This window comes from Podarcis gaigeae (assembly GCF_964106915.1).
Source record: "Podarcis gaigeae genome assembly, chromosome: 14".
NCBI classification, from domain to species: Eukaryota; Metazoa; Chordata; class Lepidosauria; order Squamata; family Lacertidae; genus Podarcis; species Podarcis gaigeae.
In genome coordinates, this window is record NC_139690.1 from 30,951,078 (window position 1) to 30,967,525 (window position 16,448).

Below are 16,448 nucleotides of genomic sequence, written 5' to 3' on the forward strand. Positions count from 1 at the left end.
TGTTTTAGTGCAAAAAAAACAGGAAAAACAATACAATATTTAAAATGAAGAACGATTTTAATCAACATAAACTTAGAAGTATTTCAATTCTAAAAGCTGCTATTAGCTATAGAGAGCTTTTAGAGAGTAATTCTACATGCCAGTTATGCGCTGGTGGGGGGGTAGATATGCTGCTGCATGATATGTATGTAGCCCAGGGAGATCAGAAAATGCAGAAACTAAAAATGGAATACACCCACCCCCAATTCTCATTGAAAACCACCAACTGGACTGCACCACTGGAAGTCCAGCGATCCAATTGAACTCATGACCACAGGGGTGGAATCCTAGTACACACCCCTGAACCACCTCATTCTTCAGGAAGGGGTTCAAATGCCCTTATCTGTTCACAGCCACAGTTTTGTAGCACAGCATTCTTAAGGGAGGGAGGCAACTTATCTCAGCTTAAGGCCTCTTACCACATCTGAGCAGAATGCCTTCAAAGACCATAAGCAGCCCTCCTGGATGAGGGTTCAAGACACACCCAAGGAGAGGTCAGTAGTAAAAAGGAAGGGGCCAGACAAAAGAAGCCACAGACATAGAAGAAGGTGAGTTTGAGCCCTGGAATAGGGTAACATGTTCACATTCATATTTCAGATGCCGAGCAAAAACAGTGAATGAATGGGACGGAAGAGCTTGTAGGACTTGCACAGGTCAATGAGCTCTTTCTGCCCCCAGCTCCCACCTCTGGGAACCAATGAGACCAATCCTTCCCTTTTATGTTGCCTAAAAAGCAGGGGTGTACGCAAGGGCTGGCCCCAGTAAGAGGCACAGACCCACGGGAGCGCAAAAATTGCACCTCTCTATTCTGGATCTTAAAAAGCAGAGATGTCACCTTGCCAACAAAGGTCCGTATAGTTAAAGCTATGGTTTTCCCAGTAGTGATGTATGGAAGTGAGAGCTGGACCATAAAGAAGGCTGATTGCCGAAGAATTGATGCTTTTGAATTATGGTGCTAGAGGAGACTCTTGGGAGTCCCATGGATTGCAAAAAGATCAAACATCTCCATTCTGAAGGAAATCAGCCCTGAGTGCTCACTGGAAGGACAGATCCTGAAGCTGAGGCTCCAGTACTTTGGCCACCTCATGAGAAGAGAAGACGCCCTGGAAAAGACCCTGTTGTTGGGGAAAATGGAGGGCACAAGGAGAAGGGGACGACAGAGGACGAGATGGCTGGACAGTGTTCTCGAAGCTACCAGCATGAGTTTGACCAAACTGAAGGAGGCAGTGGAAGACATGAGTGCCTGGCATGCTCTGGTCCATGGGGTCACGAAGAGTCGGACACGACTAAATGACTAAACAACAACATTCTGGCTCCGTGCGGGGACGGAGCTTCCTGCAGCCAGTCGGAAGCCTTGCCACGCGCTGAGGTAAATCCAGCAAGGCGAGGCTTTTCCGTTAAAAAGAACAGTTTCCGTGCACTGAGGTAAACCCAGCTGGCGGACCAGATTTATGAGCCTGGTGGGCCAGATCCGGCCCGCGGCCCGTAGTTTGGGGACCCCTGGTGTAGACAGTACTGAGTGAGATGGGTCAGTGGTTTTACTCTGTATGAGCCAGCTTCCTACGTTCTGAGGTTCCTAGTTAAGGGACAGACTACAGCTGTAGGGGAATGTGAAGCTGCAATGCTTATTATGGACATGATGCCAAAACATAACTTTACAACACACATGCAAGGCAGGCCAGTAGCAGTGAAGAATGTCAAATTAGGACCTGGAAGAGGCCAGTGTTCTGGTTTTAAACTGCTTTTATTTATTGTATTTTATCTGGCCAAGCCTTTTTGAAATGTTTTCCTCTGCCTAAAGCGACTGACAATTGTAATAATAACAGCAGAAATTGTGAGTCACAGCTCAGGTGTCAGCCCAGCCCATCAGCTCCAGCGGGTAAGCAACATTAAAATGCCAATTTTGCATGCAGAAAATGCATCATCCTAACATGGTAACATGATCCAAATCATGTTCAATAAGAAGCACATGAGCATGTTAATATAACTCACTTATCCACTTTTAAGTTACAAAATCTAGGACGCAGCTGAAAATATTTAAAGAGGCACAAGAGATAAATTTTCTGTGCCAAGATGACCACATGAGGACTTTTAATGGCACATGAACACAGGCGGGTGCTCTGTCCATCCAGGAATCTGCAAAGCCTATTTTTTATCCTAAATTCTGCATTAAAAAACAACAAACTACCACCTGTGTAAGTAGTTCTGAAATTCTAAGACAAAAATATTGCATTTTCTAGGATGAATCACTTTCCATTGGAATTTTAACTATTCTGGGGAGAACTTGGCTACAATCACAGCACACATTTAAAACACTATGATACCTCTTTCAACAGTCATAACTTGACCCAAAGAATTCTGGGAGCTGTAGTTTGTTAAGGGTGCAAAGTTGTTAGGTGCTCCTTCCTCAATTCCTTTCCATGAGCTACAAATCCCAGAGTTCCCTGCAAAGAGGGATTGATTGTTAAACCACTCTAGAAATTGTAGCTCTAGGAGGAAAATTAGGGGCTTCCTAACAACTCTTGGTACCCTTAAAAAACTGCAACTCCCAGGATTCTTTGGGTGAAGAAGAGACTGTGCACCCCAGTGTTTTCAATGTAGGGTGTGAATGTGGCCTTAGTAGGAACAATTCATGTTATGTCAGTGGCTGCTGCACGTGATCTGTGGCAGTAGGGATCATTAGGAAAGGTGTCAAAACACCCTATGAGCAGATCAGGAAGAATACTCATTAAACTACTATCAGCAGGTGAGGCTATTGGCGTGCTGACACCAGGGGCTGCCTGGTTTTTCCTGATCAGCAACAGGGCCTTTTCAGCAGTGGTTCCCGGGTTGCAGAATGCCTTCCCTAGTGATGAACACCTGTCTCCATCATTATTCACTTTCAGGAGGAGTTTGAAAACATTCCAGTTTACTCAGGAATTTGGTGGCAGCTGAAGAATGCTGTTCCTGTCAACCTCAAAATCACTGGATGGTATAATGTCTTTACAATGGTACCTCGGTTTAAGAACAGTCCTGTTTACGAGCGCTTCGGTTTAAGAATGGACTTCCGGAACGGATTAAGTTTGTAAACCGAGAGACCACAGTACTTGTAATTGCTTTTTGATTTATTTTTCTTTTTTCTTTTTTTTAATGATATTTTATTAGATTTCCAGAATAAAAAGATTATAAAGCAATACATAAGAAAAACACAAAAAGGAAAAAAATACAAAACCACAAAAATACAAAAATACAAACACTTAACATAGAGAAAGGAAAAAAAAGGTTTTCTTAACCTTTACATTTTTCAATTAAAAAAATGCTTTTGAAAGTAATTGTAACTCCTTTCTAACTGCAACTGCTTTTAGATGTTTTTAACTGTAATTGTTGCTGGAATGCTTTATTCTGTTTTAGAACGTTCCTGCTTTGTTTTCAAATTGCCTATCCGTTTGCCACCCTGAGTTCCTTGGGGGTGGGATATAAATTCAATAAATAAAATAGATAAATAAATAACACCCCATGAGCAAATGGGAATAAATGCTCTGATAACCTTCCTGCAATCAAATCAGCAGAAACGCTCAGTAAAACTGGAGGCAACTCTGAGTCTCCATGTAAGTTTTCTATGAATGCATCAGGAACTCAATAAGCCAGTCATCTGGAAGAGCTCTAGGGAAGGCAGGGCTACTTCCTAGAGGACTGTGCTGCCTGTACATGCTCCTCTTTCCTCAGTCTGCAAAATAGCAAAACAAACCGAAGCTGACAAAGTCATCTTAATGGTTCACTGCTAGAAAAATTCAACCCTGGCTTCCTCAAGCGCAAAGCCAGTCCCTCAACCAGGCACACACAAATCCAATTTGCAGACACCTCATGGGAAGCTCTGCCTTATCCTGAGCCAAACCACTGGTCCAGCTAGCTCAGTGTTGTCTACACTGACTGGCAGCAGCCCTGCAGGTTTCAGACTGGAATCATTCCTACCCCTACCTTGATATCTTAGGGATTGAACCTAGGGCCTTCTACATGCACAGCAGATGCTCTGTCACTTCTCCAAGTTCCTCAAGTGCCCTTCCTTCAATGCCTCATTTCCCCCCCATCCCGCGCTATTCCCTCATTCTCTCTCTCTCAAATGTGTTCCCACAACCCACTTGATTTCCACCCGTTTTCTAACCTGCATCACAAGCAAAGACAACGACTAGACGCTTATTCCTTTAAAATCAAAGCTCTCAGCAGTTCAAATACGTGCCCCCGATTCAAGGCACAATTCAGGATGGAAAAACTTTGCTTGGATATAAGGCACTGAGGCAGATTGGAAACAACAGTTTCCCCCCTCTCTCCTCAAAATGGAGGAGAAAGGGGAAATTGTTTTCTGCCGCTCCAGAGGGTAAGACCCAAACCAATGGATTCAAAGGACAAGAAAGGAGGTTCTGACTAAACACCAGGAAGAACTTTCTGAGGGTTAGGAGCTGCTCAACAGTGGAATAGACCCCCTAGGAAGGTGGTGGACTCTCCTTCCTTGGAGGCTTTTGAACATAAATTAGATGGTCATTTGTGAGGGATTTTTTTATAGCTGCGATTCCTGCATTGCAGCAGGTTGGGCTAAATGACCCTTTGGGGTCCGTTCCAACTCTGCAGCTCCATGATTCTATGACAATGTGGCTGGCTGGTATAGATGCCTGGTTTTGCTGCCCATCTGTTCAAGTGGCAGCCCTGCTTCTCCCCACCCCCAGTCCGCCGCCCCCACCACCTAGAAACATCTTGTACTGAACACAACCCCCAGGGAGATGAAAACACCCTCAATGATACTTAAAACACAAAACAAACTCGCGCAGACAGCAGCGGGGGAAGGAAAAGCAATTCTCCTAATGGGTGGAACTGTCTGCTTTTCTTTATCGTCAAGTATCAGAGGACAAATAAGGGAGCAACTTCCCGCCTGGCTAGGCCCCTCGGTCGCTGCCCGTTATTTGCTGCTGGTTGGCAGAGAAAGGTGCCAGTCCTAAGAACATATGAGGCTGCGGGATCAAGAACAAAGGCCCATCTACTCCAGCAACCTCTTCTCACAGTGGCCAACCAGATGCCTGAGGGAAACATGCAAATAGGACCTGAGCATTCTCCCCTCCTGCCATTTCCAGCAACTGGTATTCAGAAACATGGCTGCCTTTGACAAGGGAGGGAGAGCAAGCCATAGGAACATCAGAAGAGCCCTGCAGTGCTGGATCAGGCCAAAGTGGGAAACAGCTAGTCCAGAAACCTGTTCCCATGGTGGCCAGCTAGATGTGCAACAAACCCACAAGCAAGATTCAAGCATAAGAGCCCTCTCCCCACTCCTGTGGATTCCAGCAACTGGGATTCAGGAGTGTTGCTATATCATGGCCAGTAGCTGCCAATGACCACCTCCCTCCATCTTTTAAAGCCATCTTGGTACGTGGCCATCACTGCCTCCTGTGGAAGGGAGTTCCATCGGTTAACTATGCTCTGCCTGAATAAGGGCTTTCTTTTATCTGAGCTGAGGGACGCAGGTGGCGCTGTGGTCTAAACCACTGAGCCTCTTGGGCTTGCCGATCAGAAGGTTGGCAGTACGAATCCCCACGACGGGGTGAGCTCCCCTTACTCGGTCTCAGCTCCTGCCAACCTAGCAGTTCGAAAGCATGCCAAAAATGCAAGTAGATAAATAGGTACTGCTCTGGCGGGAAGGTAAACAGCGTTTCCGTGCACTGCTCTGGTTTCGCCAGAAGCGGCTTAGTCATGCTGGCCACATGATCCAGAAAAACTGCCTGCGGACAAACGTTGGCTCCCTCAGCCTGTAAAACGAGATGAGCACCACAACCCCAGAGTCGTCTGTGACTGGACTTAATTGTCAGGGGTCCTTTACCTTTACCATTTTTTATCTGTGCTGAATCTTCCAACGTTCAGCTTCATTGGATACCCACATATTCCAGTGTTAGAAGGAAAAAAAACTTTTATCAATCCACCTTCTCCACGCTATGCACAAAGCTTGGTGGTTAGACTACGGATGTGTTCACATGACTGCCTTTGAGCATAGATAGGTTTGGGGGGGGGCATTGTGCGTTTCACAGCTCCCTCAGCCCAGACGTTCACATCAGCACAGCTTCATTAGTGTTAGATTCATTTGAACACATAGCGGGGGCTGTTCACACCTTGGCTGGAGATTAGGAATAAATTAAGGTCTCTTAATAGGTGTGAAACGAGTTTGAGAAACAATAATCAAATAGTAGTATTTCATAATGAAGTACAGGGCACGTATGCATTCTGGATAATGTCAGGTGAACAAGGATGGAAAAAACAGCCCTGGAAACACGGTAAGTACATAACGTAAAGTGAGTGTGGACACAGCCTGAGAATTCATACCGATTTCACAGAATTGTAGAGTTGGGAAGGGACCCAAAGGGTCATTTAGCCCAACCCCTGCCATGCAGAAATCCCAGATTTGTTTGCAGGGTAGCTGTATGACAATCAACATTGTCTAATTTCCCAGCAAACATTGTGGTGCCATCCAAATTCTGCAAAGCAAAAAACCAAGGTTCGTAAGCTAACAACAAACCATGGCTTCACATCACAGTTTGTTGTTAGCAGACAAACCATAGCTCAGCCACTGAGAAGGGTTTGCACATAACACAAACCCAGTGTTTCTCAATCTTGGGTCCCCAGCTATTGCTGGACTACAACTCCCATCATCCTTAGCTAGCAGGGCCAGTAGTTGGGGTGATGGGAGTTGAAGTCCAACAACAGCAGGGGGTCTGAAGTTTGAGAGACTTTGCACTAACCATGACTCTAACAAACATGTACGGAAACCTGGAGAGCCAAAGATTGGAAAAATGAGAGAGAGAAACAAAACAGAGAGATTCACCCCTCCATACTACTGGCGGTATGAAATACCATGCAAAAGGATACTGAGAGGTCAGGGGGTGGACAAGCAGTAGCAGAGAGGGCCAGATTCTATGGGTGCTATCCCACTAAGTCATAGAACAGACAGATTAATATCACCAGCCTCAAGATATCTGATTTCATTGATTTCACTGGGTCTGCTCTGAGTACAACTAACATTTGGTATCACCCCCTATGTATCAACACTCATATCAATGTCTGACTAGAGTTCACGTGGTTTTAACCACATTGCTTCCTCCAGTCGTGTAAAACAAGGCCATACTTGTATTTTATTCCAGTTGGTAAAAAGCCCCCTTCTTCTTTTTTTCTAAGTGAAAGGTTTATTTTCACATTGCAAACCAGGACTGCAAGGAAAAGCAGAATGCAAACTGTCACCACAAAGCAAACTGGGTTGGAATGAGGAAACATCCCAGGACTTTCCAGCTCTTATGAGATTTTAGGAAGCCTCGCTATATCGAAAGAACAACATGTTCATTCTCTCCAATGAAACCCATTAGTGGTTTAAGCTAATGCTCAGGGAAGACAATTCTTGCTCCAAGTCAGGGTCTGAAGATCTCAACCTCCTATCCAAAAACAGGGTGAAAAGCACCCTGGGATGATTTCACTGCAACCCTGACACAAAATTACAGCAAAGTCCTTCTGGGACTCCCTTGGGTGGCTTAACCTGTTGCCCTCTGGACATTGTTGGGACTGCAATTCCCAGCAGCCCACATTGCCAGCGATGAGAGATGATGGGAGTTGTAGTCCAGCCAACATATGGAGGCCCACAGGTTAGCAACCCCTCTTCAAGGACATCAGCCACATTGGCACTATACATATAAAGCACTACTGTGCTGTCACTTTGAACAGTCATGGCTTCCCACAAAGAATTCTGGGAGCTGTAGTTTGCTAAGAGCTGTTAGGGGAACTCTATATTCCCTTCACAGAGCTCTAGTTCCCAGATTTGGGAAGAGAAATCAATTGTTAAACCACTTTGGGAATTGTAGCTGCCGGAGGGGAATAGGAGCCTCCTTCAGCTGTCACTTCCACACACTATATCTGCATAAATGAGTGAGTAAATGTCTTGGAGCAATCTTTGTCAGCCTCACGCCCCCCCCACCAGATGTTTTGGACTGAAATTCCCACCAGCTCCATTCAGCATGGCCATTTGAGGCTACAACTCCCATCAGCACATATGCTTTGCATGTAGAACATCCCAGCTTCCATCTCTGGCAGGTAGGGCTAAGAGGGCATCATGCCGAGCTGCTGCCAGTCAGTGTAGACAATACACTAGACGGACCAATGGTCTGACTTGGTATCAAAGCAGCTTCCTGTGTTCCTATCTGGAGGGCACCAGTTTCCAGAAGGGTTTCTGAAAGGCTTATGAATCTGTGTTAAGTGATATTATGAACATTTCCATGCACTGATGTGTGTCAAGGATTTCCTGAAAGAGACTGCAGTCAAGGAGGTGATTCATGTTTTTCCCCGTGTAACAATGTAGAGAGATAGCTATATATACCTGCCAACACTTAGTGCATCTGATGAAGGTGATGCCACAAAAGCTCAGACCATAATAAACCATTTTTAGTCTTTAAGGTGCCACAAGCTTATTTTTTGCTGCTACGGACTAATTTGGCTACCTAGCTGGAAATCAGGCTAATGTAGATACCTAGGGAAGGCATTCTGGGGATGCTCATATCGTAGTTTCAATGTTTATTATTGTCTTACATGGGCAAAGGCTTCCTCCAGATCAGTGTTTGCCAATCTGGTGCCTTCCAGATGTTTGGGCCTTTGGCTGCCATCAGTCCCAGTACCATAAGGCCGTGCTGGCTGGGGATGATGGGAGTTGTAGTCCAAAATGTCTGGAGAGTGCCAGCTTGGCAAAGGCTGCCAGATGCCAGAAACCTCCTTGTTTAGGTAGATGTTTGCTCTACTGGTTTTTTATTTTATCTGTTGTGTTTGTCTCTGATTTTATTAAATTGCTGTTGCCTGATTTGGAATTCCACTGCATTTTCAGGTTGGATTGTTGTTAACTGCCCTGAGTGGGGTGTTGCGCACCAGGAGAGCAGAATCTAAAAAAAAATCCCCATCTATATAAATGATAAATAAATCTAATTCTGTAGTACTGATGGGTCCTAAATCGGGAGAATCATAATTCAATAGGCTGTAGAGTGAAACACCCCATACAGAAGGTACTCAATAGCCACCTACAAAGTTATGAATATCATAAACTCTTCTAGCCATAGTCAGTCTGTTCTACTCCTCCGCACTGGGGGCAGAGGAGGGAGCAAGAAGACAGTGCCCTTGAGCAGTCCCAAAGCTAGTTACACAGAGGCCTGGATCACCTCCATATTCCTTTGAAAGGGGCTGCCCCTGCTGCTGCCTGTCCATCAAGGCCTAGCTTTCTGGGGTCACATGGCTGCTTCCAGTGAGATCTCGCAAAACTCTGGTAGCAGTGGCAGGGTGGGCCATGGGATTCCCCTGCCTTAGGCAGCTGCCTCAGTCCACCACATACAAGTGGGCTGGTCCTGACTGTAGCTCAGTGGCTGAGCATCTGCTTTGCATGCAGAAGGTCCCCGGTTCAATCCCCAGTGGCATCTCCAGGTATAGCTTTGATAGACACTCTGTCGGAAACGCTGGACAGAAGCTGATGGTCAATCTAGGCAATGCTTCCTGGATTGTTATTCAAATCAGCCCTTTATTCAGACCAAGAGGACTGGAAACTTTACTTTTGGGTGAAAGGACTACTGATCAGTAGTTGCATACAGAAACATCAGTAGTAGAGCACTTGCTTTGCATGCAGAAAATTCAATCTCTAGCATCCTGGGTATGTCTAGATAATTTTAATTTTTTTCTATATTCAGCTTTTTCTCCAAGGAGCTCCAGGTGGCTTATCTCCCTCCTCATCTAATCCTCACAAAAACCCTGCAAAGTAGGCTAAGGTGAGAGTCAGCAACTGCCCCAAAATCACCAAGTGAGCTTCATGGCCGAGTGGGGATCCAAACCCAGGTCTCCCTGGTCCTAGTCCGACACTCTAACCACTATGCCATGGTGGCTCTCTAGTCTGAAACCCCCAGAGAGCTTCTGCTGGTTATGAGTAGACAATACTGAGCTCAAGGAGTTAACCTCAATGTAGGGCGGTTTCCTATCTTACATTTAATCAATTGTGAGCAGCATAGTTGAGCTGGCACTGAGAACCCTCCAAAAGCCCGACAAGGCCCCTGATATTATAATACCAACAAAATAACAACACACCCATTGTATACACACATACACGGGGAAAAAATGAGAGCGTTGTTGCCTTCCGCACCACCAAGCCACAAGGCTCAGCCACAGCAAAAAGGGGCTGTGAGCAAGAGACGATTCTGCCCCTCCTTTGAACCGAGCCCATCTTGCTGTCGCCTTCTAGGAGAGCAGCCAGTACGGTCACCCAGCAGCCATCAAAGTGGGCAGCCGTGGTGCTGCTGCCATCATCTCTCGCTTCCGAGAAGGAAGAGAGAGAAAAAGAAAGACAAACACAGCAGAAGGTAGCGTGACATCATTCCACACCCTTCCCTCCAACAAGGGGAGGCCTTGCAGGTGGATTCAGCCATGCTTGCTTTTTTTCCACCAAGGCAGGTGGTGGGGTGGGGGTGGGGTGGGGGGAAGAGAGAGAAAATGTCTCCTGGCAGAACGGTTTTTCAGTCCCAAACACACACACCTTCGGCTGTGGGTTTCAGATCCAGAAAAGAGCAGAGAGAGAAGTCTATCCACATCTTCTGTTGCAAAGCCAGGTAGCAAAAGAGCAGATTGGCAGCATGGGGAGGGGGTAAATCTATATCTCCTAGAGGGGCTGTAAAAAGACAACCTGACCAGAGCGGGAGAGGGGGCGGGTAGGAGAAAATTAGGTGGGGGAGCAGACTTTTCCTTCAAGGCACACATGCATTCCCCCCTCCCTCCCCTGCTCTGTGTGTGTGTGGGGGGGGTGAATTAATGACATTTAAAGAGGTGGGGATTCTTTAGGCACTCCAGAAATAAACCGAGAAGCTGCCATACCACACCACCATTAACCCACAAACACGCCAGACGATGCAGAGTCATCTTTCTTTTCTTCAAACCGACACGCCAAAAATAAAAAGGTCATTCCTCCCACCGCACCTGAGCGTTGCCCGCGCCCCTCCCTCCCTTCTCCTGCATGCACAATGTCTGCAACATAAAAATAATAAATTGGAATAACCCCCCCCCCCTAATATGGTGGAGGGGCGCAGCAGACGACGCCAAGGCTTGTTGACCTTTGGAGGGCTCTTAAAGGCCACGCGAGGCGTGGGTCTAGTGGCGAAGGGAGGGGGTGGCTTGGGGTGCGAGGCTTACCCCCGAAATGATCCTCAGGATCGTCTGGGGCCGCCGGAGGAACTCCAAGGGATCCACCGCCGCGCCTGCCCTGCCGGCTCCAAAGGAGGCTCCTTCCATGATTCCTCTCCAGGCGCCCTCTCTGCGGATCCCTCTCCTCGCTCGCGCGCCCTCCTTTCGCTTCCAAGCGGAGAAGAGAACAGAAAGGGAAAGCGGCGGCGCCTGCCTGGGGGGCGAGCGGGCGGGCGGGCGGCGGCAGAGGCTGGCAGGCAGCAAAGCGAGCCAGGCAGCAGGCGCGGGCGGGCGGAGACCCGGGAAGCTCGCGCCACCACCTGCCCGCTCGCCTGTCCGGGTTCAGCTTCTCAGCGCGCGCAGGCTTCGCTCCTGCTGCAGCGACCAACCTAGTGGGTGGGGTGGGTGTGGGTGTGGGTGTTGGAGCGGGAGGGGGGAAGCGATCATAATAATAGGTGGGGTGGGGTTGGGGGTTGGAAAGGTAATCAGAATATTAGGAGGGGAGGGGGGGTAATTAAATAATATTTAAACGGGAAGCCCTGCAACAGAAACAACAGTAGCATCTTCAGGGGGTTGTGGCATCAGCAGCTTTTGTGGACTGCAGCCCTCCTCATTAGAGGCAGGAAACGTCCAGACTAGTGTGCTGGTGCACTTATTATTTTTATTTATTTTTATTGCTGAATTTATATACCACCCTATACCCGAAGGTCTCAGGTTCACAGAACAAAATCAGAATATGAAACCACAAAATATATAAGCAAAATAAAAAACAACCCAATAAACCCCACATTTTAAAAGAGCATAATTGTTGTTGTTGTATTTTGTTAAATTCATTGGGTGTCTTTCTCCAGCCAATAAATAGTTCTTGCTGGTAGCCCATAGGCCATTGCAATGAGGGCAAAATCCCTCTTAAAACAGGATTGAATGAATCCTCTGTTTAAAATGCAATCTACATTGAAATAAGCCTAAAAAACCCTTCCTGGGGTCACTTTTTCAAGATTTAGCTTTCTCAAATTAGCCAGCTACCATAAGAGACCCACTGGCCATTCAGTTCAAGACTCTGACTTGCAAATATTGATATGATATCCACCAGCATGATAATGGAACTCTCTCCTGCAGGAGGCAGCGGTGGCAACCAGCTTGGATGGCTTTAAACAGGATTAGACAAATTCGAGGAGGAGAAAGCCATCAATGGCTACTGTCAAGAATTTACTTTGCCCAGGTTAAAGTAGCCTTGTGCTGATTTGTTTAATTAATAAAGCCCAGGTGCTGTTAGTTAGGTTCTTTGTAGATAAGCTTGTGATTGGGCTGGCTGACGGCCATAATTTTTGCAGCTGCAAAAATATCCCCATGGTAACTCCTCTTTGTACATATTAACTGGTAATTGGAATTTAGTTATTAGCTTTTCTTGTTTTTACAATTGTGCAATTAAGAAGCTTGCCTTATTTAAATAAACATAGATAGATAGATAGATAGATAGATAGATAGATAGATAGATAGATGATAGCTGATAGCTGGATTGGGTTTTCACTTCAATGTTGCTCCATGCTAGATTCAGTTGCCTGTATTTGTTTTCTACTATAAATTGCTATTTTTATTATCTCCTGGGCTGGAGAGGGCTCCCCCCCCCTCTTTGACAGCTACTAGCCAGGGTGGCTATGCTCTGGCTCCATAGCCAGAGGCAGCAATGCTTCTGGGTACTAGCTGCTGGAAACTGCAGAAGGGGAATTCTGCTTGTGGGCTTCCCACTGAGACATATGAAGGGCCACAGTGAGAAAAGGATGCTGGACTAGATGGGCCATTGTCCTGATCCAGCTGCAGAGCTTTTCTTATGCTCCTAACATGTGTTAAAGTACACACACATAAACCACACATCTAAAGGATGTATTTATATTCTCCAGATGCTTCCTTCTTTTTCTTCCGCTCCTCCCCTGCCCTGTTTGGTACACGCTTCATTTCCTGCCTGCTGTTGCAGATCTCCCTCCCACCAAGACAGCTCCCCCCCCCCCACTTATTATTTTGCATTTCTACTTATCGGTGCTCCTTATTTTATATTTTATTCCGCACACCCATTCATCAGTTGCCTCCTGCAACTCGCAGTACTGCTTGCACCCTCAGAAAAGAGGGTGTGTGACAAGGTTCCTCCCAAGTATCTATCTATCTATCATCATTCCTCCTCCAAGGAGCTCTTCGCCCTCCCATCCCCCCTGTTATCCTCACAAGGAACTTTTCAAGGTAGTTTATGCTGAGAGGTTGTGACTGGCCCAAGGTCACCCACTGAACTTTGTATGGCTGAGTGGGGATTTGAATCTGGGTCACCCAAGCCTTAGGTCAGCACTCTAAACACTACACCCCACAGGCTGTGTTTTCTTTTGGTTGCTGGCATTGCATGCCTTTTGTACACCAATTTGAGGTTTTAGATTGTTAGACAGTCCGTAAGTATTTTGATAATAATTATGGAAGTATTAGAACTTTTGTTATATGTGTGAGATATAGAGCCCTGTGCCCAAGGTTCATCTTGTCCAACAGCCTCTGAATCTGAATGTTCCATTTGGAGACCTTGGGTGAAAGACCTTTCCTCCTCCATAAGTATGTCTAAAAATTAGGTAGGGCTGGGGAACCCTTTAAAGCCCTCTTGGGCAATCTTCCAGGCACTTTCCAAAGGTTCCATTCCAACTTTATGCAAAGTCCCTTTTGCACACTTTGAAAGCACTGTATCTATAGCTAAGAATTAATGTTCAATATTTACATGCCACAGTATCTGCTGTTCTCACAGCACTCAAAGCAGCTGACAAAACATTTCAAACACCAACCTAGAACCGCATTGAAAACTGTGACACATCTATAAAAAAACGAGACTGGGTTTGTTTTTTTGGGGGGGGGGTTATTTCTAAAAAGATCCAATCAAAGACAGCGTAAACCATCAAAAACAACTCAAATCAGTCCATTGGGAAAGCTTTCTGGGAAAGGCGGGTTTTGTTGATGGGACTCATCTCTGAAGGAAGATCGGATGCATCCCATGAAGGAGGGAAAGTACTGAGCAGAGAGTTACAGTCACAGCCAGATGGACAGGAAGAAGGGAGAGCTTGTTCCATGGTGTGGTAGCTAACCGATTTGACTAGGCTGTGGGAGAGCTGGGTTCAAATCTCCACACAGCCATGAAGCTCACTTGGGCCTGCCACTCAGGCACAGAATGAAACATGAGACGCAAGAAAACACAAGGGATCTAAATCACACCCACCTCAAAATGTCACGGGTTTGTGGAGAGCCCCTCGCTGTCCACAGGGACTTTGCACTGGGCCTGTGGTGTGTGTGATGTCACCACTGAAGAAATGAGAATACCAAGAAATGAGATGGGAGTTTTGCTTTGCTTTCAGAGGAAGCAGTGACTGGCCCTCTGTGGGCGGTAGGTTCCCCTTTTCCCATACCCCAAAGAAAGATAAGAAAGCCAGCATGGTGCAGTGCTTAAGAGTGCTGGACTAGACCTAGGAGACCAGGAGCCATTAAGCTCACTGGGTGACCTTCGGCCAGTCACTGCCTCTTAGCCTAGCCTACCTCACAGGGTTGTTGTGAGGGTAAAATGTGGATGGGTAAGAACTGTGTATGCTGCCACTATAATTGCTATATTGAGAAGGGCAGAATATAAATACTACAACTGCCACAGTTCAGTGGTAGGGCATCTGCTTTGCATGCAGAAAGTTCGAGACTGGAGAGCAGCTGCCAGTCAGTGTAGACAGCACTGAGCTAGATGGTCCAATGGTCTGATTCAGTAGAAGGCAGCATTGAAGGGCTGCAACTTGGTGGTAGAGCACCTGTTTTGCATGCAGAAGGTATAATCCCCAATGGCATTTCCAGTTTGGGCTGGGAACGACTCCCTATCTGCAATGTTGGAGAGCCACTGCCAGTCAGTGCAGTAGGCTAGATGGACTGAACGTCTGACTCAGGATAAGGCCACTTCCTACGTCCCCGAATAAAAAAAGATCTGTAGCAGCAGTTGCCTAGAAGCAGAACTATGAATTAGAAAGTCCCCAAAGTTTGAATCTTGCCTCTAACCATCAACACAGCAAGTGGCCTCTGGTGAGCCTTTCCCTGCAATTTGGAGAAAATGCTGGCCTGCCTGACAGGACTGTCGTTCTGGATTATAATGACGTGACATGTTATGAACACTCAGGAAACAGCTAGATTTTCCTTCCACCCCAACTTGCTTCAATGCATGTTTGTAGGCTTATAACCCACACCAGCAGTCCCGAATACAGAATGAAGAAGTGGTAACTGCTCTAGATAATTCGTAAAGGAGGGATGCCGAACGTGACAATGTGGATTTTACCGCAAAATGCTAAAAGGAATCCTCCCCCCTTTCCAGGCTGCCATCCTAAACCCTCCTTTCTCAACCCCTCCCTCCCTGACATCATATTGATGATTTTCATGCCATAGATACTGATACCATGACAACTTTGACATCATTTCTCTGCTCTGGACTGGGAAGAGAGAAAAAGAGGGAGGGGAATTACACCCAGAATTACAACTGGCATCTGGATTCTTTCAGAGCTTAACTCCTGTCGTTATCCCCCCCCCCCCCCGCTGTACCTTGGTTTACCCTTTGGCAACAGACACATGCACAGCTTATAAATAGCACATATTTGAAGACAAGTCAATGAACAAGATGCCCATCTCTGGGGAGAGAGGAATAAAAATTATTCAAAATTCGTCCTTCCTTCTCGGGTGGGGAGAGCTCTGATGATTTCCTACCGGGGGATGGGGTGGGGAAGCCAAGAGGGGAATCTGAGAAAACGTCACTCGTAAGATTCATTAGTATGCCTTTAGGATTTCTCTCTCTCTCTCTCAATTGCAGGTGAGTCATCATCTCTCTGCATTTTTCCAACTGCCAGAGGGAAAGGCAACATTCAGAGTTCCCTTCTTGAATGTCACCCACCGGCATAACACTTCCTTTAAAAAAAAAGAAAAAGGAAGATGTAACATGCATTGGTGGCAAAGTGGCAACCCTCGGGCTGAATCAGGGCACTGCTAAATGCAGGAATAGTGGAAAAAACGAACAGTGCCTGATTATGGAATATTATTGAAATGAGCTGATGTGAATAAACCAAAGGTGAAGCTTAAAAGTGTGCCCATTATTCCATTAGTAATGATGCTGAGACTTAAGGTGTTCTTTCAGAAAACACATTATCCCCCCCCTCACCCACTGATGACTTCTT

At 46.3% G+C, this 16,448-nt stretch overlaps 1 protein-coding gene across 2 annotated transcripts in view; it reads right to left on the reverse strand.

Moving 5' to 3' along the window:
• The window catches only part of SYNGR3 (synaptogyrin 3), a 32,414-nt gene extending 16,815 nt beyond the window's left edge, over window positions 1-15,599 (reverse strand). Inside the window, exon 1 of one of the 2 annotated variants that reach the window (XM_083712118.1) lies at window positions 15,353-15,599. In XM_083712118.1, the coding sequence (XP_083568244.1) occupies window positions 15,353-15,391 (39 nt within the window). In that variant the 5' untranslated portion in view covers window positions 15,392-15,599. Of the gene's footprint in view, window positions 1-11,244; window positions 11,707-15,352 lie in introns of those variants that run through there. The other variant, XM_083712117.1, reaches the window with a different exon arrangement.
• Window positions 15,600-16,448: the final 849 nt, after the last annotated feature.